Source organism: Brassica rapa, chromosome A02, assembly GCF_000309985.2.
Source record: "Brassica rapa cultivar Chiifu-401-42 chromosome A02, CAAS_Brap_v3.01, whole genome shotgun sequence".
NCBI classification, from domain to species: Eukaryota; Viridiplantae; Streptophyta; class Magnoliopsida; order Brassicales; family Brassicaceae; genus Brassica; species Brassica rapa.
The window spans coordinates 23444580-23467551 of NC_024796.2; the positions used below are offsets into that span (position 1 = coordinate 23444580).

The window sequence follows — 22972 nt, forward strand, 5'->3', positions numbered from 1 at the left end:
GAAAAAAAAATGTTTCAAAAAACAGAACTAGCGTCTTCTTTTTTGTGCACCTAGCGATAAGATATTAAAATTTCAAATGCGTACTGAATAAGATATTTTTTTTTTGTCGACGAATAAGATATATTTAATTACATGAAATCTAGCTTAGATTTTGGTTTGGTGGTAAAACAAAATTTTAGCAAGGTGGGTCATAGGCTCATAGCTATTTGAATGGGACACTATTAAAATGTCTGCACAAATCGGGATACATTTCTCCTGGTCACAAACTAATCATCTCACTTTTTCTTTCCCTTTTACCTTTCCTTTATACTACTAATTTTCTAAATTTCTAACTCCATCTTCATTTTCCAACTTCTTTATAAAATAATAATTCATGTTTATTGAAAGTTCATTACGAAATAAACCTTTGTGCTACCCTAATCCTAAATTCTTAATGAAAATGCATTCAGGAGAAATCCATTTGAGAATTCATATAGTTCAACTGATCTTTGTGGTTTTTTCTCCTTTGGTTCAAATAGCTTTTTATATTTCTTTCCACAAATAATTTGGAAGTTTGTAGAATCTATCCCTTTATTTTTTTTTGTCTTTTTCCTTGTACTGTACTTAGAGTTCAATCAATAAACCATACAATGCTACAAGCAAATGAATGGTGGGTCTCTCACGTGTGTCCACTTGCAAAAGAGACCTCTTTCACGGAAGCACAGTTAGACAAAAGTCACTTAAGCTCTCTTAAAATATTGTAGTATCTCTGATCTCTAATTGATTCCAGTCAGAGCCGACCCAGGCCCAAATCAGATAAAGCACGAGTTTCCGGCCGTCAACAAAATAAATAAAATATTAGTTACAAATTTGCCAAAATATGTGTTAGTCACTTAGTCTAGTGGTTAATACGGTTGTCATCAGATATCCCAAAGCCAGGTTCAAAGCTCCCCTCCTACATTTTGGCCATATTTTTGTTTTGGCTTGTAGGCTTTAAATTTGTAGGACCGGCTCTGATTCCAGTATTAGTTTTGTGTAGACGCAAGTCTTCGGCCATTTTGAATAATACGAACAAATTTACAGCTAATATGGTGGAGACTATTTACAACGAATAATCAGAAGTTTATGATACGGGTTTTATGTGCAGAGAAATTAGCTTTGACGTTTGCATTACGTGGTCTTTAACTAACGATAAAATAAATAAATAAACGTTTTACTGTCTAAAAACAGTACCGGTCCTGGTTTATAATGTGCTGGAAGCAAAAAAAACAATATTGAACCGGGATATAAGTTTTAATAAAAATCTAAGACTACTAAAAACTGCATTGAGGAGACATTGAACCCAATACATCTAAGATTGTGAGGAAAGAGTGCTTCCAACATAGCTAGAGTGAATTTCTAAATATTTAACGGCCAAAATCATTAATAAATATTTGACGGTCGGAAGTTTATGCTTCTTCCACTTCCTATCAGAGTCGGTACTGTCTAGAAATCAAGCAATTTATATGTCTAAACCAGTCATATATTCGGGATGTGAAACCAATTATGTATGATGTCATGTTTGATTCACCGCATGATGTCATGTTTGATTCAACAACAGTTAATTAATATTGTGTTTAAGGTTTTCTAACGGGGGGATGATTAAGTATTTAAAGCATGGATCCAATCAGGTTAACTTCCATTTTATTATTAAATTAGTTTGATTAATTCAATATCAAAAGAATCTTTATATATAAAATAGGCTTTGTTTCTCTCCTAAGGTGTCGGTGTCCACGTCAGCTGGCACCTAGATAACTCGCTCTCTCTCGCGGCGACACGTGGCGGCGTCAGTGTGAAACTCGCATTTCATTTACGAGTTAAAACGTATCTAGCTCAGCAACCTAGATAGTCACCCCTTCGTCTTCAAAAGTCGTGACCTTTGATTTTAAGGATTTCAAGATGTTCGATTCACGTTAAGAATCGGTTTGTGGATCTGCAATGCTTTAGATTTATAGGGTTCTTCGTTTCAGTTCATCTTCTTCCACTGACAGTGGAGCTCCAGCCAGTGACGAATATTGCCAATCATGGTGGAAGCCATCGTCCGCGTCGAATCAGTTGCAGTTCTTCTCCCCTGCTTTAGAAAGCTGGCACCGTTACGAAACTCCCCGCAATCAATCATTGTCATTAACCTTCTAATTGACTCCATCTCCTCACTCCTTCCACGATTTCACATTCAATGCATACTCTCCCTTCTTCCAGTCGGTTAATCTGCAGCTATAAATATGTAAGTTCCTTCCCCTAAAATTCATTATTTCGTTCCTCACAATTCTTAATTTGGATATGTTCTTAAAGAGAGACTTAAACAGTTCATGAGCGAAGAACTGTCAATGTCCTCTGTTTTGATTTTTTTATCCCGAAAAGGCAGAAAATTTATTACTTGGATTGTTGTTGTTTGATTTTATACTAATTGTCCTTGCTTTGTGATCTCATGGTGGTTATACAATTACAGGTATTTAATCTGACGGAAGTGAAACCCCATGAAAGTTTGGAGACGTTTGCAGCGAAAGGAGATGAATCTGCAAGAGAATGAAGAGAATTGATCCAGATCATGGTGAGTAATATATATCTTCAACCTTTAGCAATGGGAATTGGTTTTATCAAGTTTGTGGCAATGATGTTGTGTTCTTGATTGTCTTGATGAGAAACACAATATTGCTCTATCATCTCTAGAGATTATTCATTCCAAATTATAGTAACAATATATGTGAATGATAGTGCTTTTTTGTTTTTGTTTTTGTTTTTGTAGATGTAATTATGTACCTTTAATTAGTCTCAGAAGCAATTTTAGACTAACGATTGAGTTTCAGCTGTTGAAGTCAGACGCAAAACTTGCCAACAAGGTCTTGATTGCCAAAAAGAAAAGCATAGAGGAAGGAGCTGAACGGTTTCGTAGAGATCTCTTGCACAACTTATCCAACCATTTAGTTTCTGTAAGGAAATTGTTTACTCATTGATTCATCAATTGAAGAACATATTGCTTCCTCTATGTCTTTTCCTGCTGCGAAAGGTTTTTGTTTTTGGTATCTACATTTTAACTTACACAAATCACTTTTTTTTTGTTTTTAGCAGGCCCAGAAGAAGCAAAAGTATGATTGTGTGGAACTGTAGAGGCCATAGAAAGAAACGATGAGGAAGATAGAAAAAAGACATGGATAAATCAAAGAAATGGCTTTTGATAAAAGGTAAAAACACTTGCTTTGTTTGTTTCAGAACCTAAAGGTTCAGACTATTGCAGCGTTTTTCTACCATTAAATATTAATTACTTATCATCACATTGTATGCAGTCTACTGTGCGTGGAGTTATGTCAGATGATGTTGCTCGGTTTTTTAATCTGCTCACCACTACTCAGTTTTGGGCTACCATGGCTTATCTCAGCCGAAAATATTGGAAAAGGTAATGGGTTTTATTTCTTCATTGAAATGAATGTCTCTCTACCTTTATTAGTGATTGTATACTCATATATAACCAAGAAAAACTTATAGTTTGTAAGCTTTGTTAGGCGATGTTGGGCCATCACGAAAAGTATGGAGAATGAGATAGTAGTTGAAGCTTTTATGAACTTCAGAACCCATACAAGGTAATGATCGAGGTTCATCATTTGTAACGGTGCATCAAGTTCATCCATCTCTGATCTCCCTAGCTGTTTCCATTGGGTAAGTCTTGCAATATGTTTGTCTTTTTCTTTATTCATTTACAAGAAATAGTCGAGATTGAGAGTTGATTCTTTTGATGATTGCACTTAAAAGGACTTGAACAAGCCACTGATTATTGCTGACAAAGAGTTGGAGGCAAGGGAGTAAGACTAGGAAGTGATGCAGCTCCTTATGTGAGATACATACGAATATAACTGTTATTGACTGAGCTCGCTTTCGTATCAACGTAGTTGCAGTTTTCATCATCTAATTCTATCTTACTTAGTGGCAGCCGAAACCAACATGGAGGTTTTGTGAGAGGTGGTTAAGGAAAAGCTATCTAGGGTATCAGCTGCAGTTGTATATCTACTTAGATAGAGAGGAAACAAAAGAGGATAAATACAAAACAGAGATCTGCAGTACTTTGATGATTTAGAAGCTAGATTTGATGCGTTGCTTTCTCACAAACTGGAAACATCAACAAACTACCTTTGATGAGTAGGGTCCAATCATATTTACTAATATATAAGCCCATATGTAGAAAAAGCATACGAGTGTACACAAGGATTTGATCTGTGTGTTTTTGTATATAGTATTCTTTCTAGACTATGATTCTTCTTTAATCTTCTTCTCTGAATATTCTTCTACTCAAGTCATTAGAAAATTATCAGTTACAGTACTACTTTGGAACAAGTCGTTTTACATCAATTGATATGTTAGCTGCAAAGATTAAGTTTACAACATCTTACGAACCACCAAATTCGTATATTGAATCAAAAAATGCACCTACTACAACTTAAAAAAAGAAAATTTCGATCCTATTTCCAGTGGGTGTAGACACAACAATACAATGATTTATGTCCTAAAGACTTCTTCGTATACCAACTACCGTTGGTCGAAGGTTTATATGCTTATCAAAGTTCTTTATGAACTTAACTAAAAAGTTTATTGGTTTAAATTCATTTTCAAAATCTTTTTGTAGCATCATCTGCAAATTAAGGTTTTTAAAGTAATTATTGGTCTGAATCTACTTTTATAACTTTATATTATAGTAGAAGACTATAATAGATAATTAATTTCATAATAATGTACTTTTACAAAATCATGTTCAAAATAGCTATTCAGTGTCAGTATTACTTGATCCGAAAATGTTCTCTAAAAACTAACAATAATATTTGTTTAATAATCTTAACCAGTTTGGATGATATGGTTTATTTGAAAATTTTATAATAAAATGTGTATATTCTTAAATAATAACTTTTTAATTGTTATGTTATTTAACTTGCTTTAGAAACAAAATTTAAAATTTTATATTATTTTCATTCAATAGGTTTAAAAACGTATAAAAGACAAGAAAAGTAACTATGGATTAAAAAAAATATATATATACATATACGAATGAAAACAATTCATGATTTATACATTGAATTTCAGTTGTAATACAAGTATTTTACTTACTTTTATAATAAATGTACAATTAACATTAAAAATGTGAAATAATTTTTAAAACATTTATGCCACGTGTCATCTTTCGGGAGAAGTTTTTTTGCTGATGTGGACGCTCTATGGAGCCTCAAAATGTCCCTTTTATTAGTATAGATGCCTAGAGAAAACCCGCCCTACGGGCGGGAAGCAGATCAGTAAATAATTTAAGTAATCAGAATAAATATTTAAGATTAGTTGTTATTAAAATATACATATTTCTTAAAATTTTATATGTATATTTTTATCAAAAATATATTATATACATATATCTTATATATTAAAAGAGAAGTCACAACCTTGATTCATGTGTGATTTTTTTAAAAATGGACCTAATGGATTTATTACTAGAAAATCATGTTACATTTAATTTCTAATCTTACCATTTAAATTTTGGGCCTACTAAAATGTTTTATTGGGCTATCAATAATTGAATTTAAACAATAGATAATTCATTAAATATATATATATATATATATATATATTATAAATTAAATAGATATAATTTAATATTGTAACTAGATTTCCACCCGCACAACCGTGCGGGTATATATTTTCATATTTATATATATAGATATTTATTTTACATAATTATTATATATTTTTAATGTTACTCACATATTTAAATGTTTGTATAATTATACCAAATATAATAATTTTATAGTTTTCATGCTATAAATTAAAATCATCACATATATATGTTGCTTATTATATATTGTCTTATTGAATTTGCGTTTGATTACTAAAGTAAAATTTTTAATGCATGAAACAACATATATGAAAACAATTTTGTATTTAATTTATAATAATCATGATCCGTAATTCAAATCGCTAGATTTTTATAGTAATTTTTTAATGTTTATTAATTTTATATAATAAATTACTGTATATTAAAAAGTTTAAGATAAGTTAAATTTTTATACATGTATTATATAGTTTACTAATATTAACCCGTTCTACCAACATATTATATTTTTAGCATAAATATTTTATATTTATAGAGAAAAAAATGTTAACTTATCAATTTAAAATAATTTTATCATATTTTGTTCAATATAATATTTTTATTTTAAAATGATAGATATTATTATAAAATTGATAAAATAGGATATAATTTTATTCTTTTAGTAACATTTCATTACTAATTACGAAATTAGTTGAAAATATTTATATTCAATTTATGACAATTAAGATCTAATTATAATCTTTTTCAAGAGATTTGTTAGAATTTGTTTTTTTTAATTAAAAGATATTATGATTAAAGTAACTAAAAATATTATGTATATTAGCATTAGTGATATACATTTAATATAAAATTTAAATGATGGTCCAAATAAAAATATCACTCATAAAAAAATCATGATTTTTATTTTATTAGAAAACAAATTTGAAAAAAAATAAAATGAAAATAAATATTTATTTCTAACAAAATCTTTAAAATTTATTAGTAAATGTATTTTTGAAATTAATTAATTTCATTTTATTTAAATTTTCGTTTATAAACGAAAAATATATTCAATTTCATTTTTAATTATATTTTATGATAATTTAAATTAAAACTAACTAATTTTTGAAAGTAAATTTAAAAAGATTCTAAGAAGATTTTAAAAAGATTTTTTTAGAACATTTTAAATATATTCATTTGTATTTCAAATAAAAAAATAAATATATTAAAAGATATAATAATGAACTTAAGTAAAATATGATATTTTCTAGGGATGGTCCAAACTAAAAAAAAATCACACATGAAAAGAAGTCATGACTTCTGTTTTAATATATAAGATACTATACCTCTATATGTTAATTATTTAAATATTTGTCGATGTTAACTTTTAAAATTATAAAGATTTTTTTAAATAACAAAAATTATATTATCTAATAATGATTAATCTTTACTACCTTAAACCAATGAAAACAAATTTTAAATTATAGAGTTTATTTTAAAAATTAAACAAAAACTAATTATTTAATTATTTACTCGATAATATAAATCTAGGAAGCGAAAAGTTTAATTTTTTAAAAACTTTCTAAATTTGTGAAATGTTACAATATTTTTGAATATGACAATAAAACAATATTTTACTAATCCTTATATATATAGTTACGATTTTAATAATGAAATAATAATCCGAAAATATATATATATAGAAGAAGATACAAATACATGTGAAAGTTTGAAACAATCTATTTAACGAAAAAAATATACCATAAACTTATTATGTTTTAAAAATTGATAGACACATATATATTATAATATATACCAATTTAGAATTGAAAGCAAAATATTTATATAAAAATAAATGAAAACAAAAACCCGCGCGGTTGCGCGGGTCGAAATCTAGTTTATATTATAGTAGAAGACTATAATAGATAATTAATTTCATAATAATGTACTTTTACAAAATCATGTTCAAAATAGCTATTCAGTGTCAGTATTACTTGATCCGAAAATGTTCTCTAAAAACTAACAATAATATTTGTTTAATAATCTTAACCAGTTTGGATGATATGGTTTATTTGAAAATTTTATAATAAAATGTGTATATTCTTAAATAATAACTTTTTAATTGTTATGTTATTTAACTTGCTTTAGAAACAAAATTTAAAATTTTATATTATTTTCATTCAATAGGTTTAAAAACGTATAAAAGACAAGAAAAGTAACTATGGATTAAAAAAAATATATATATACATATACGAATGAAAACAATTCATGATTTATACATTGAATTTCAGTTGTAATACAAGTATTTTACTTACTTTTATAATAAATGTACAATTAACATTAAAAATGTGAAATAATTTTTAAAACATTTATTTTTAATAAAACAACAAAAACAAATAGTAAAAATTAACTTTACTTTTAGTTGATTACCAAAAAAAACTTTATTTTTAGTTTATAACAAACCAAATATTCTTACAGGTATATTAACATATAATATATGTATATAATATATTTTTGATAAAAATATACATATAAAATTTTAAGAAATATGTATATTTTAATAACAACTAATCTTAAATATTTATTCTGATTACTTAAATTATTTACTGATCTGCTTCCCGCCCGTAGGGCGGGTTTTCTCTAGGCATCTATACTAATAAAAGAGACATTTTGAGGCTCCATAGAGCGTCCACATCAGCAAAAAAACTTCTCCCGAAAGATGACACGTGGCATAAAATATAGTTTTACATTTTAATATTACTAATCTATACTAATAAAAGGGACCTTTTGAGGCTCCATAGAGCGTCCACATCAGCAAAAAAACTTCTCCCGAAAGATGACACGTGGCATAAAATATAGTTTTACATTTTAATATTACTAATTTTCGAAAATTATAAATAATATGTATAACATACATCATAAAAAATGAAAAAAACTACATTAAAGATATGTAAGATTACCATTTTTCACTTAAAAAAAAAAGACGGTTTATCTCCATAATGTAACATTACCGTTTTATAAAAAAAATACTAATAAAATTGACCTTTTAAGGCTCCATAGAGCGTCCACATCAGCAAAAAAAACTTCTTCCGAAAGATGACAAGTTGCATAAAATATAGTTTTACATTTTAATTTTACTAATTTTCGAAAATTATAAATAATATGTAAACATACAGCACAAAAAATGGAAAAACTACATTAAAAATATGTAAGATTATCATTTTTCACTTAAAAAAAAGACGGCTTATCTTCATAATGTAACATTACCGTTTTATAAAAAAAAACAAAAAACATTCTATATAATTTTGCAAATAATAAATATATGTAAAAATACAACATAAAAAATGGAAATACTACATTAAACATATGTAAGATTATCATTTTACATTTTTATTTTTAAAAAATAAAATGTAAACATACAACATAAAAATGGAAAAACTACATTAAACATATGTAAAATACCATTTTTCACTAAAAAAAAGACGGTTTATCTCCATATATAATTTTGAAAATAATAAATAATATGTAAACATACAACATAAAAAATGGAAATAATACATTAAGCATATGTAAGATTACCATTTTACATTTAAAAATAACAATAATATGTAAACATACAACATAAAAAAAATAGAAAAACTACATTAAACATATGTAAGATTACCATTTTCACTAAAAGAAATGGCTTATCTTCATAATGTAACATTACCATTTTATATAAAAAAGAAAAAAAAACATAAATATAACTATTTGACTATTTGTCCAAGTTCTTGTATTAAACATTGCCGTTTTACATTAAAAATGGAAAAATACATTAAGATTTAAACATCTATCTTAAAATGTAAAATATGGATATTAAGTAAATATAAACTATAAGAAAAAGAAATACACAACTTAAAAACAATGGAAAAAGTATATTAAGATTTAAACATCTATCTTAAAATGTAAAATATAGATATTACCCAAATAGAAAGTATAAGAAAAGGAAATACACAATTTAAAAAAATGGAAGAAGTACATTAGTATTTAAATATCTATCTTAAAATGTAAATCTATCTTAAAATATAAAATTATTAGTAAATAGAAAGTATAAGAAATAGAAATACACAATATAAAGAAAAATAAATCATAAGTAAATATATAATATAAGTAAATACCCAATTTAAAAAATGGAAAATTACATTAAGATTTAAAAATATATCTTAAAATTTAAAATATAGATATTACGTAAATAGAAAGTATAACAAATGGAAATATACAATTTAAAAAAAAGAAGGAAAACGTACATTAAGATTTAAACATCTATCTTAAAATATAAAATAGAGATATTAAGTAAATAAAAAGTCATGAAGTGGAAATAAACATTAAGCATTAAATATATATAATATATGAATTATCAATAAATATTAAGTAAATAATGTAAATATATAATATATGAATTATCTATATAATAATAAGTAAATACACAACTTTTTTTAAAAAATGGAAAAAGTTCATTAAGCATTAAACATCTATCTTAAAATGTAAAATATATAATATAAGTTAATACACAATTTGAAAAAATGGAAAAAGTACATTAAGATTTAAATATCTATTTTAAAATATAAAATATAGATATTACGTAAAAAAATTTAAGAAATGGAAATAAACATTTTAAAAAATAGAAAAAGAACATTAAGATTTAAGCATCTATCTTAAAATGTACATCTATCTTAAAATGGTAGTAAATTATATTAAAATGGAAATACCATATTAAACAAAAAAAAATAAAAATGTATAGTTTTACATCAAGAAAGTCCCTATAAAACTCATTATAACATCAACATCAACCTCACACTATGATGGATTGGTGAGTCTAACGTGAAGACAAAAATATAAATATTTGATTTTCAAGATAAGAAATTCAGCTTTTATTTAGTTACTCAATATATAATATCTTAAATTATTTTTTAAAAAATATACATAATTTATATATATAGATTAATCTTCCAAACTTAAACTATTATATTATATATGAATAATGTTTTTAAATAAAAATAATTTCTGATTTAAAAAAAAATAAAAACAAATGGTTATTTTCAAATAATGAATGTAATTTACATTATACTATCATTTAACAAGTATTAGATACGTTTTGATATATCATTATTTTCTATTTCCAGAAAACAATAAATTGTTAAACATCAATATCATCTAGGTTAAGTATACGAACATCACAAATTCAAACATCACAAAAAATATTTACATAAACAATATTCAAAAGAATAGTTATAAACTTAATATTTGAAAATCAAAGATATTTTTGCTAAAATTGTACTTACATGGCCAAGGAGATCGACCATCTTTTTACGGATCAATCGATTATTGAGCATGTGGCCGATCCAAAAATATTCTACAGTTTAATTAAATATCTAAAACATTTATTCCAACACTCAACATATAGTTTTGCTAAATATGATAAATAGATAGCCAACAAAATTACAAAAACATATTTAAATAGTAAAAAATATGTTAATTTAACGTGTTAAAGTTTAAAAACAAATTTTAATTATGACATGTATCTTAACATTTATATAAATATATATCATAACCTAAATATAAATGATTTAACAATTTAAATTAGAAAAAAATAAAAAATCCTGGGCGTAGCCCGGGTTAATCCCTAGTCTATATATATAAAGAAATGTTCCTCCCTCCTGGTGATGCCACGTCAGAAAGTCAAGATTCATATGCTGACACGTGTCATCTATTAAAACTCTGCGTGATGCGTTTTGTTTACTGGTTACTTAATATTTTATGGGTTTTAATAACGTGATCCAGCCCAAAAGACAGCTAGCCCAACAAACAACACTGAGTTTTAGGTTTCATGATCTTCTTCCGTCGTTGAATCCAAGAGTCTTCTCCTTCTTTCTCTGATACGAGCCATGGAGTTTCCAGATTTCAATCCACGTGAGGAATCATTTTTTGAATCTCCAATCGCGACGTTTTGTCTTCTCTGCTAATCAACGGAAACGTTACACGTTATTGATTCATTGCCTTTATCATACTCCTTAACTCCATCACACCCCTTCGAGCATGATCTGTTATTGAATGCAGCTTATTCTTTTGCAAGGCAGTGTCTTTGCTCCTATAAAAGGTAACCTTTTTTCCTTGAACTTCATCCTCTCAATTCCAGAAAACAGTAAAGAAAACATATGTCCTTTGCAAGGTGTTATCTATTTTTTTGTTTAATTTTAACTTTCTTTGATGATTAGGTTACGGCAATGACAACCCGTTAACAGAACAACATATGTCTTCAATGATCTTTCATCAAACTTTTTTGTCCAGTTATTAATATATATTTTAAGAGTCCCTATATTTAAAGGTATACTTCTCTCACTTTCTTGGAAAATTTTGTTGTATGAGTCTTGGATTGTCAGCTAACAATAGGTTTATTCTAGGATTTAACATGCAGAGTCAGACACCGACCAAAACAATTTTATAGAATTTGTTTCCAATTCTTTTGTATAAACCAAGTATAAGATGATGATCTTATTCTTCAAGAAGCTGATATATTTTTCTGTTTCTCTTGCAGCATGACGAGAATGCAATTGAGAAAGAGACGCCTCCTCTGTTCCCAATGTTCCAGGTGCACTCCTTCTAAAAAACCTTGACCTTTTGGACACAAGTACACATGTTCTGTTTTATGTGCTTAGACTGGTGTTTATATAAATCAAAACTTTGTTTTCCCAAATTTTGTTCTAAGATTGTCTTTAATTCACCCTTTTGATTCTTCTTTCAGGATCTCCGATCAATCTCCCTACCAAGAATTGGTTTTAAAGGTTTTACTTGCCAATGAGTGACGTTCCATACATATTTCCATGGTATAGGAAAAAAAATTATTGAGTATCTTTCTTTCTTTATTTATGTTCTATGAATCTTTTATGTCATAAGCGTTCTATGATGGTTGATGTTTTTGATTTTGATATTGGCAGGTGAGCCACGAAGCCGTTTGCTTCATAGTGGATGGAGCGTGTTTGTTTCATTGATGTGAAGTATCTAATTTTTCTATAGAGGCGGGGATGTGGAATCACTTGAGAAAGTATTAAAAAGGACGAATTAAGTAAGAGGGAAGATTCAATGCAGAAAAATGTATCAATGGATCAGTTGCAGTCACCAATTTATATTAAAATGAACAGGGGAGGAGCTTGATATTTTCGTAAACGATGGAGGCTGCATCATGGAGAATCGGGGATGGTCTCTCAAGTGGCATCTGGAGCTATACAGTGTCTTTATAATTAATCCAACTCTCATGCCAGATTTTTTTATCAATCTCATAAAAAAAATTTATGTATTTTTCTCTGTTTTTCAATAAATATTGAGAGCTTTGCAAATCTATCAAGAACACTTAGCAATTGTAAAGGAGAGTCCTTTTATTCACGTTTGATATCGTAACACCATTTATATGTAACGACATAGTATGTATCTTACAGCTATACACACTAAGTTACAGAATGTAACCGACCTATATATGGCCAAATACTTCATTAAGGTTACAAACATCCAACTTGAATAGACAAACACTTAACTCAAGATTTGTAGTTATAAAAATTTGTAAATCATTTTTATTTAAACCAGCTTCAATTTATAAACCACTTTCTGCTAACAAATTCATGCTAAAGTACAAGATGCATCAAAAATGGTTATTCGATTGTTTCTTATAAATTTTGAGATCTGAGATTAATATGTAGTGTACAAATTAAATAGGATAAAAGTAATCACTGTTTTGTTAAATGCGTGAAAATAAATAAATAAATATATATATATATAATTGGAGGATTAAATTGACGCTATGTTGAATGTGTCATTAAAATTCTTAAAATGAATAGTAAAAATATAAATAAAATTGTTGTAAAACAATTATGAACCTTAATGCTATTTTTAGTTAATGTATATTAAAATTTAAAATATATATTTTTTCATTAGTTTATTCACACGTCCGCCCGTAGGGCGGGTTTACCCTAGTTATATATATAATAACGTTCCTATATATATAAAGAAATGTTCCTCCCTCCTGGTGATGCCACGTCAGAAAGTCAAGATTCATATGCTGACACGTGTCATCTATTAAAACTCTGCGTGATGCGTTTTGTTTACTGGTTACTTAATATTTTATGGGTTTTAATAACGTGATCCAGCCCAAAAGACAGCTAGCCCAACAAACAACACTGAGTTTTAGGTTTCATGATCTTCTTCCGTCGTTGAATCCAAGAGTCTTCTCCTTCTTTCTCTGATACGAGCCATGGAGTTTCCAGATTTCAATCCACGTGAGGAATCATTTTTTGAATCTCCAATCGCGACGTTTTGTCTTCTCTGCTAATCAACGGAAACGTTACACGTTATTGATTCATTGCCTTTATCATACTCCTTAACTCCATCACACCCCTTCGAGCATGATCTGTTATTGAATGCAGCTTATTCTTTTGCAAGGCAGTGTCTTTGCTCCTATAAAAGGTAACCTTTTTTCCTTGAACTTCATCCTCTCAATTCCAGAAAACAGTAAAGAAAACATATGTCCTTTGCAAGGTGTTATCTATTTTTTTGTTTAATTTTAACTTTCTTTGATGATTAGGTTACGGCAATGACAACCCGTTAACAGAACAACATATGTCTTCAATGATCTTTCATCAAACTTTTTTGTCCAGTTATTAATATATATTTTAAGAGTCCCTATATTTAAAGGTATACTTCTCTCACTTTCTTGGAAAATTTTGTTGTATGAGTCTTGGATTGTCAGCTAACAATAGGTTTATTCTAGGATTTAACATGCAGAGTCAGACACCGACCAAAACAATTTTATAGAATTTGTTTCCAATTCTTTTGTATAAACCAAGTATAAGATGATGATCTTATTCTTCAAGAAGCTGATATATTTTTCTGTTTCTCTTGCAGCATGACGAGAATGCAATTGAGAAAGAGACGCCTCCTCTGTTCCCAATGTTCCAGGTGCACTCCTTCTAAAAAACCTTGACCTTTTGGACACAAGTACACATGTTCTGTTTTATGTGCTTAGACTGGTGTTTATATAAATCAAAACTTTGTTTTCCCAAATTTTGTTCTAAGATTGTCTTTAATTCACCCTTTTGATTCTTCTTTCAGGATCTCCGATCAATCTCCCTACCAAGAATTGGTTTTAAAGGTTTTACTTGCCAATGAGTGACGTTCCATACATATTTCCATGGTATAGGAAAAAAAATTATTGAGTATCTTTCTTTCTTTATTTATGTTCTATGAATCTTTTATGTCATAAGCGTTCTATGATGGTTGATGTTTTTGATTTTGATATTGGCAGGTGAGCCACGAAGCCGTTTGCTTCATAGTGGATGGAGCGTGTTTGTTTCATTGATGTGAAGTATCTAATTTTTCTATAGAGGCGGGGATGTGGAATCACTTGAGAAAGTATTAAAAAGGACGAATTAAGTAAGAGGGAAGATTCAATGCAGAAAAATGTATCAATGGATCAGTTGCAGTCACCAATTTATATTAAAATGAACAGGGGAGGAGCTTGATATTTTCGTAAACGATGGAGGCTGCATCATGGAGAATCGGGGATGGTCTCTCAAGTGGCATCTGGAGCTATACAGTGTCTTTATAATTAATCCAACTCTCATGCCAGATTTTTTTATCAATCTCATAAAAAAAATTTATGTATTTTTCTCTGTTTTTCAATAAATATTGAGAGCTTTGCAAATCTATCAAGAACACTTAGCAATTGTAAAGGAGAGTCCTTTTATTCACGTTTGATATCGTAACACCATTTATATGTAACGACATAGTATGTATCTTACAGCTATACACACTAAGTTACAGAATGTAACCGACCTATATATGGCCAAATACTTCATTAAGGTTACAAACATCCAACTTGAATAGACAAACACTTAACTCAAGATTTGTAGTTATAAAAATTTGTAAATCATTTTTATTTAAACCAGCTTCAATTTATAAACCACTTTCTGCTAACAAATTCATGCTAAAGTACAAGATGCATCAAAAATGGTTATTCGATTGTTTCTTATAAATTTTGAGATCTGAGATTAATATGTAGTGTACAAATTAAATAGGATAAAAGTAATCACTGTTTTGTTAAATGCGTGAAAATAAATAAATAAATATATATATATATAATTGGAGGATTAAATTGACGCTATGTTGAATGTGTCATTAAAATTCTTAAAATGAATAGTAAAAATATAAATAAAATTGTTGTAAAACAATTATGAACCTTAATGCTATTTTTAGTTAATGTATATTAAAATTTAAAATATATATTTTTTCATTAGTTTATTCACACGTCCGCCCGTAGGGCGGGTTTACCCTAGTTATATATATAATAACGTTCCTATATATATAAAGAAATGTTCCTCCCTCCTGGTGATGCCACGTCAGAAAGTCAAGATTCATATGCTGACACGTGTCATCTATTAAAACTCTGCGTGATGCGTTTTGTTTACTGGTTACTTAATATTTTATGGGTTTTAATAACGTGATCCAGCCCAAAAGACAGCTAGCCCAACAAACAACACTGAGTTTTAGGTTTCATGATCTTCTTCCGTCGTTGAATCCAAGAGTCTTCTCCTTCTTTCTCTGATACGAGCCATGGAGTTTCCAGATTTCAATCCACGTGAGGAATCATTTTTTGAATCTCCAATCGCGACGTTTTGTCTTCTCTGCTAATCAACGGAAACGTTACACGTTATTGATTCATTGCCTTTATCATACTCCTTAACTCCATCACACCCCTTCGAGCATGATCTGTTATTGAATGCAGCTTATTCTTTTGCAAGGCAGTGTCTTTGCTCCTATAAAAGGTAACCTTTTTTCCTTGAACTTCATCCTCTCAATTCCAGAAAACAGTAAAGAAAACATATGTCCTTTGCAAGGTGTTATCTATTTTTTTGTTTAATTTTAACTTTCTTTGATGATTAGGTTACGGCAATGACAACCCGTTAACAGAACAACATATGTCTTCAATGATCTTTCATCAAACTTTTTTGTCCAGTTATTAATATATATTTTAAGAGTCCCTATATTTAAAGGTATACTTCTCTCACTTTCTTGGAAAATTTTGTTGTATGAGTCTTGGATTGTCAGCTAACAATAGGTTTATTCTAGGATTTAACATGCAGAGTCAGACACCGACCAAAACAATTTTATAGAATTTGTTTCCAATTCTTTTGTATAAACCAAGTATAAGATGATGATCTTATTCTTCAAGAAGCTGATATATTTTTCTGTTTCTCTTGCAGCATGACGAGAATGCAATTGAGAAAGAGACGCCTCCTCTGTTCCCAATGTTCCAGGTGCACTCCTTCTAAAAAACCTTGACCTTTTGGACACAAGTACACATGTTCTGTTTTATGTGCTTAGACTGGTGTTTATATAAATCAAAACTTTGTTTTCCCAAATTTTGTTCTAAGATTGTCTTTAATTCACCCTTTTGATTCTTCTTTCAGGATCTCCGATCAATCTCCCTACCAAGAATTGGTTTTAAAGGTTTTACTTGCCAATGAGTGACGTTCCATACATATTTCCATGGTATAGGAAAAAAAATTATTGAGTATCTTTCTTTCTTTATTTATGTTCTATGAATCTTTTATGTCATAAGCGTTCTATGATGGTTGATGTTTTTGATTTTGATATTGGCAGGTGAGCCACGAAGCCGTTTGCTTCATAGTGGATGGAGCGTGTTTGTTTCATTGATGTGAAGTATCTAATTTTTCTATAGAGGCGGGGATGTGGAATCACTTGAGAAAGTATTAAAAAGGACGAATTAAGTAAGAGGGAAGATTCAATGCAGAAAAATGTATCAATGGATCAGTTGCAGTCACCAATTTATATTAAAATGAACAGGGGAGGAGCTTGATATTTTCGTAAACGATGGAGGCTGCATCATGGAGAATCGGGGATGGTCTCTCAAGTGGCATCTGGAGCTATACAGTGTCTTTATAATTAATCCAACTCTCATGCCAGATTTTTTTATCAATCTCATAAAAAAAATTTATGTATTTTTCTCTGTTTTTCAATAAATATTGAGAGCTTTGCAAATCTATCAAGAACACTTAGCAATTGTAAAGGAGAGTCCTTTTATTCACGTTTGATATCGTAACACCATTTATATGTAACGACATAGTATGTATCTTACAGCTATACACACTAAGTTACAGAATGTAACCGACCTATATATGGCCAAATACTTCATTAAGGTTACAAACATCCAACTTGAATAGACAAACACTTAACTCAAGATTTGTAGTTATAAAAATTTGTAAATCATTTTTATTTAAACCAGCTTCAATTTATAAACCACTTTCTGCTAACAAATTCATGCTAAAGTACAAGATGCATCAAAAATGGTTATTCGATTGTTTCTTATAAATTTTGAGATCTGAGATTAATATGTAGTGTACAAATTAAATAGGATAAAAGTAATCACTGTTTTGTTAAATGCGTGAAAATAAATAAATAAATATATATATATATAATTGGAGGATTAAATTGACGCTATGTTGAATGTGTCATTAAAATTCTTAAAATGAATAGTAAAAATATAAATAAAATTGTTGTAAAACAATTATGAACCTTAATGCTATTTTTAGTTAATGTATATTAAAATTTAAAATATATATTTTTTCATTAGTTTATTCACACGTCCGCCCGTAGGGCGGGTTTACCCTAGTTATATATATAATAACGTTCCTATATATATAAAGAAATGTTCCTCCCTCCTGGTGATGCCACGTCAGAAAGTCAAGATTCATATGCTGACACGTGTCATCTATTAAAACTCTGCGTGATGCGTTTTGTTTACTGGTTACTTAATATTTTATGGGTTTTAATAACGTGATCCAGCCCAAAAGACAGCTAGCCCAACAAACAACACTGAGTTTTAGGTTTCATGATCTTCTTCCGTCGTTGAATCCAAGAGTCTTCTCCTTCTTTCTCTGATACGAGCCATGGAGTTTCCAGATTTCAATCCACGTGAGGAATCATTTTTTGAATCTCCAATCGCGACGTTTTGTCTTCTCTGCTAATCAACGGAAACGTTACACGTTATTGATTCATTGCCTTTATCATACTCCTTAACTCCATCACACCCCTTCGAGCATGATCTGTTATTGAATGCAGCTTATTCTTTTGCAAGGCAGTGTCTTTGCTCCTATAAAAGGTAACCTTTTTTCCTTGAACTTCATCCTCTCAATTCCAGAAAACAGTAAAGAAAACATATGTCCTTTGCAAGGTGTTATCTATTTTTTTGTTTAATTTTAACTTTCTTTGATGATTAGGTTACGGCAATGACAACCCGTTAACAGAACAACATATGTCTTCAATGATCTTTCATCAAACTTTTTTGTCCAGTTATTAATATATATTTTAAGAGTCCCTATATTTAAAGGTATACTTCTCTCACTTTCTTGGAAAATTTTGTTGTATGAGTCTTGGATTGTCAGCTAACAATAGGTTTATTCTAGGATTTAACATGCAGAGTCAGACACCGACCAAAACAATTTTATAGAATTTGTTTCCAATTCTTTTGTATAAACCAAGTATAAGATGATGATCTTATTCTTCAAGAAGCTGATATATTTTTCTGTTTCTCTTGCAGCATGACGAGAATGCAATTGAGAAAGAGACGCCTCCTCTGTTCCCAATGTTCCAGGTGCACTCCTTCTAAAAAACCTTGACCTTTTGGACACAAGTACACATGTTCTGTTTTATGTGCTTAGACTGGTGTTTATATAAATCAAAACTTTGTTTTCCCAAATTTTGTTCTAAGATTGTCTTTAATTCACCCTTTTGATTCTTCTTTCAGGATCTCCGATCAATCTCCCTACCAAGAATTGGTTTTAAAGGTTTTACTTGCCAATGAGTGACGTTCCATACATATTTCCATGGTATAGGAAAAAAAATTATTGAGTATCTTTCTTTCTTTATTTATGTTCTATGAATCTTTTATGTCATAAGCGTTCTATGATGGTTGATGTTTTTGATTTTGATATTGGCAGGTGAGCCACGAAGCCGTTTGCTTCATAGTGGATGGAGCGTGTTTGTTTCATTGATGTGAAGTATCTAATTTTTCTATAGAGGCGGGGATGTGGAATCACTTGAGAAAGTATTAAAAAGGACGAATTAAGTAAGAGGGAAGATTCAATGCAGAAAAATGTATCAATGGATCAGTTGCAGTCACCAATTTATATTAAAATGAACAGGGGAGGAGCTTGATATTTTCGTAAACGATGGAGGCTGCATCATGGAGAATCGGGGATGGTCTCTCAAGTGGCATCTGGAGCTATACAGTGTCTTTATAATTAATCCAACTCTCATGCCAGATTTTTTTATCAATCTCATAAAAAAAATTTATGTATTTTTCTCTGTTTTTCAATAAATATTGAGAGCTTTGCAAATCTATCAAGAACACTTAGCAATTGTAAAGGAGAGTCCTTTTATTCACGTTTGATATCGTAACACCATTTATATGTAACGACATAGTATGTATCTTACAGCTATACACACTAAGTTACAGAATGTAACCGACCTATATATGGCCAAATACTTCATTAAGGTTACAAACATCCAACTTGAATAGACAAACACTTAACTCAAGATTTGTAGTTATAAAAATTTGTAAATCATTTTTATTTAAACCAGCTTCAATTTATAAACCACTTTCTGCTAACAAATTCATGCTAAAGTACAAGATGCATCAAAAATGGTTATTCGATTGTTTCTTATAAATTTTGAGATCTGAGATTAATATGTAGTGTACAAATTAAATAGGATAAAAGTAATCACTGTTTTGTTAAATGCGTGAAAATAAATAAATAAATATATATATATATAATTGGAGGATTAAATTGACGCTATGTTGAATGTGTCATTAAAATTCTTAAAATGAATAGTAAAAATATAAATAAAATTGTTGTAAAACAATTATGAACCTTAATGCTATTTTTAGTTAATGTATATTAAAATTTAAAATATATATTTTTTCATTAGTTTATTCACACGTCCGCCCGTAGGGCGGGTTTACCCTAGTTATATATATAATAACGTTTGCCTCTCTCACGTTCGTCCACGTAGGCATCCACGTAGGAAAGTCGAACGCTCTCTTGCCGCCACGTGTCACTTACTTAAACGCTTCGTACCATTCTTTTCTCCTCCGCAATCCGTTGGGCCTACCTTCTTATTCTGCCTGAACATTTTGCATTATTAAGCCCATAGAATATTTTATTAGAGCGTGATATGATATATCGCAAAACGGTGCGTTTCGTATTCTGTCTTTCATCTGTCTCCCATCTCCGCCGTAGGCGATTTAGGGTTTCCATCGAAACTGAGTATTCTTCCTCCTGATCCAGCGATCAATCGGCGCCGTATCGACTATACAGTTTCCAGCGAACTGTTCATCTTCTTTTTACTGATCAAGTAATCAATCGGTTAGGGAAACATTGCTATTGAATTCCCTCTTTAAATCCACCTTCCACGATCTCTCTTCAATTCCACTTTAGCTCTTCAAAGGCGGTGGTGGTTCCACTATAAAAAGGTTAGCATCTCTACAATCTATAGCATCCTATCAATCTATTAAAACAAAACAATCTCCTTATTTTCTGAAAAAATGGCTAATGCTCGAGTTTTCCTTCCTGATTTGAAATCGGGTAGATGTTCTGAGGTTAGGTTATTGCGTTTCTGGGAGGCAAGGAACATCAAGCGAGGTGATGAACTGATGTCCGTGGATATGCTCCTGCTTGATTCGAATGTGACTTCAAGGTATTCTCGGCTTTAAAACTCACATATTTATCGACTTTTGAAAATGCAAAAGACTATGTTCATATTTATGAGATCTTTTTTGTTTCCTTTGTTAATTTCGTTTCACTGTGTTCCTGTATTGCAGCCAACAAACACTCACGTTTTCTAGGTAACTCTATTATTATTATTATTATTTATTTTTTTGGGCTTAAACTCACTCATCATTCAAATCAGTATTATTTTTTCAAATATTCATCTTAGGCCATATATAACTGGTGAGCTAACAGCTGTAAAGAGTCATGTAAACGATCGTCCAAAAGACAAAATCCGTGTTATGGCAACCATAAAAATAGATAGGTATCTATTATTCTTATATAGGTTTCTACACCTTTATAATTGATAACACTACTTTCGTAGACAAACACATTGAGGATTTGGTCCGCATTTTTTTTATTTGTAGTGACGTGTCTCTCACCTTGAGTGTGTTCCCACTATCAAGTTGTGTCATTTCACAAAAACTTGAAAGCTTTAGGGTGGATACACGAGTTTTTGTTGCAACAAACTATAATTTCAAGATTGTGGGAGGTATTCTTTCATACTGTTGTGAAACCTTATTATGTTTTCGTAAAATGATGTCCACCATGATGCTTTTGCAAAGACTGACACCCCATCTCCAGGAAGATTTTTCTAAATGCCACATCAGGAACTCGCTATGACAAGGAGACTGATGCAAGAGAGAGTTATTTTTACAAGTAAGCATTTAAAAATTACTGCTTGATTATATCTAGAAACGTACTGCTACATGACTTATCTCACACACTTTCACGGGACACTCACTACTACTACAGTTTCTTCACAAATGATACTGGGAACATATCAGCAGCTTCTTTGTTGAGGGGCTTTGCAAAGGTTGAGCCTATGAAAATAGCGGAGCTTAACCAGTTTATCATCACTCCTCAGCCTCAAGTACAGTTTCAAACTATAATATGTTTGTCTCCAGCAATTTTCTTAACTCTGTTTCTGATTGCAATAATTTATACCTGCAGTCCATTAAATTTATTTGCACTGGAAAGGTGACCGTATCAAGCCAGAAAAAGGATGGTGCTACATCTTGGACCCTGGAGATCACATGCTTGGGATCAGTTTCTCTCTCAGCGAAGATGTTTGGAGGTTGGAATGAGAAGGAGAACAACTCTGGCAGCAAAACTTCAACTGGTCTCATACTGAAAAAAGCTCAGACCACATCTGCCAAGGTGAAGAGTATGCTGGAGCTGGTCACATTAATACGTGTTTGAAAATGCTTATGAATCATTATCCCTGTTCCCTCTATTCTCTGTAGTGTTTTTCAGAAGATATTATAAATTAAGTTCAAGTATAATCCAATGGTTATTTTACTCTTGATTCATTCAACCACTTAGGTTCCTAGATTCCATATATTTACTCAGCAAAACATGTACTAAAAAAACGTATGGCCATAAAATGATAATTTAAACACTTAAACAAAAATAAGACGTGTGACGTAAGGAAATAATGATTGGGCTGAACATATATACTCTGTCTTTTATCATCATGATGTGACTGTATAGCTCACGATCTCAAATAGTTTCTTTT

At 29.8% G+C, this 22972-nt stretch overlaps 1 protein-coding gene across 3 annotated transcripts; it reads left to right on the top strand.

Annotated features, from left to right (window-relative positions):
- The first annotated feature begins 10707 nt into the window (after nt 1-10707).
- LOC103834105 lies at nt 10708-22758 on the top strand. Of its 3 annotated transcripts, XR_004455506.1 has the most exons (14): nt 10708-11714; nt 11833-11942; nt 12153-12441; nt 12553-14071; nt 14190-14299; nt 14510-14798; nt 14910-16428; nt 16547-16656; nt 16867-17155; nt 17267-18785; nt 18904-19013; nt 19224-19512; nt 19624-21530; nt 21623-21915. XR_004455506.1 is itself a non-coding variant. In XM_033285500.1 (8 exons), the coding sequence occupies exons 2-8, from the start codon at nt 21339-21341 to the stop codon at nt 22654-22656; spliced, it is 678 nt and encodes a 225-aa protein (XP_033141391.1). In that variant the 5' UTR covers nt 20658-21158; nt 21275-21338; the 3' UTR covers nt 22657-22758. The 3 variants fall into 3 exon arrangements, 2 of the variants coding, with proteins under 2 accessions (XP_033141390.1, XP_033141391.1); XM_033285500.1 differs by lacking the exons at nt 10708-11714; nt 11833-11942; nt 12153-12441; ... (7 more) ...; nt 18904-19013; nt 19224-19512 and adding exons at nt 22062-22113; nt 22210-22327; nt 22408-22758 and having other exon boundaries at nt 20658-21158; nt 21275-21382; nt 21507-21530; nt 21623-21718; nt 21822-21916; XM_033285499.1 differs by lacking the exons at nt 10708-11714; nt 11833-11942; nt 12153-12441; ... (7 more) ...; nt 18904-19013; nt 19224-19512 and adding exons at nt 22062-22113; nt 22210-22327; nt 22408-22758 and having other exon boundaries at nt 20645-21382; nt 21507-21530; nt 21623-21718; nt 21822-21916.
- The last annotated feature ends 214 nt before the right edge of the window (nt 22759-22972 follow it).

What these genes read in the sequence shown, in the direction of transcription:
- LOC103834105 (XM_033285499.1), top strand. Translation starts at nt 21,231, where the DNA reads ATGGCTAATGCTCGAGTTTTCCTTCCTGATTTGAAATCGGGTAGATGT. An exon ending in GATTCGAATGTGACTTCAAG is followed by an intron (nt 21,383 to 21,506) that starts GTATTCTCGGCT and finishes CCTGTATTGCAG; the next exon opens with CCAACAAACACTCACGTTTT. An exon ending in GCAACCATAAAAATAGATAG is followed by an intron (nt 21,719 to 21,821) that starts GTATCTATTATT and finishes TTTTATTTGTAG; the next exon opens with TGACGTGTCTCTCACCTTGA.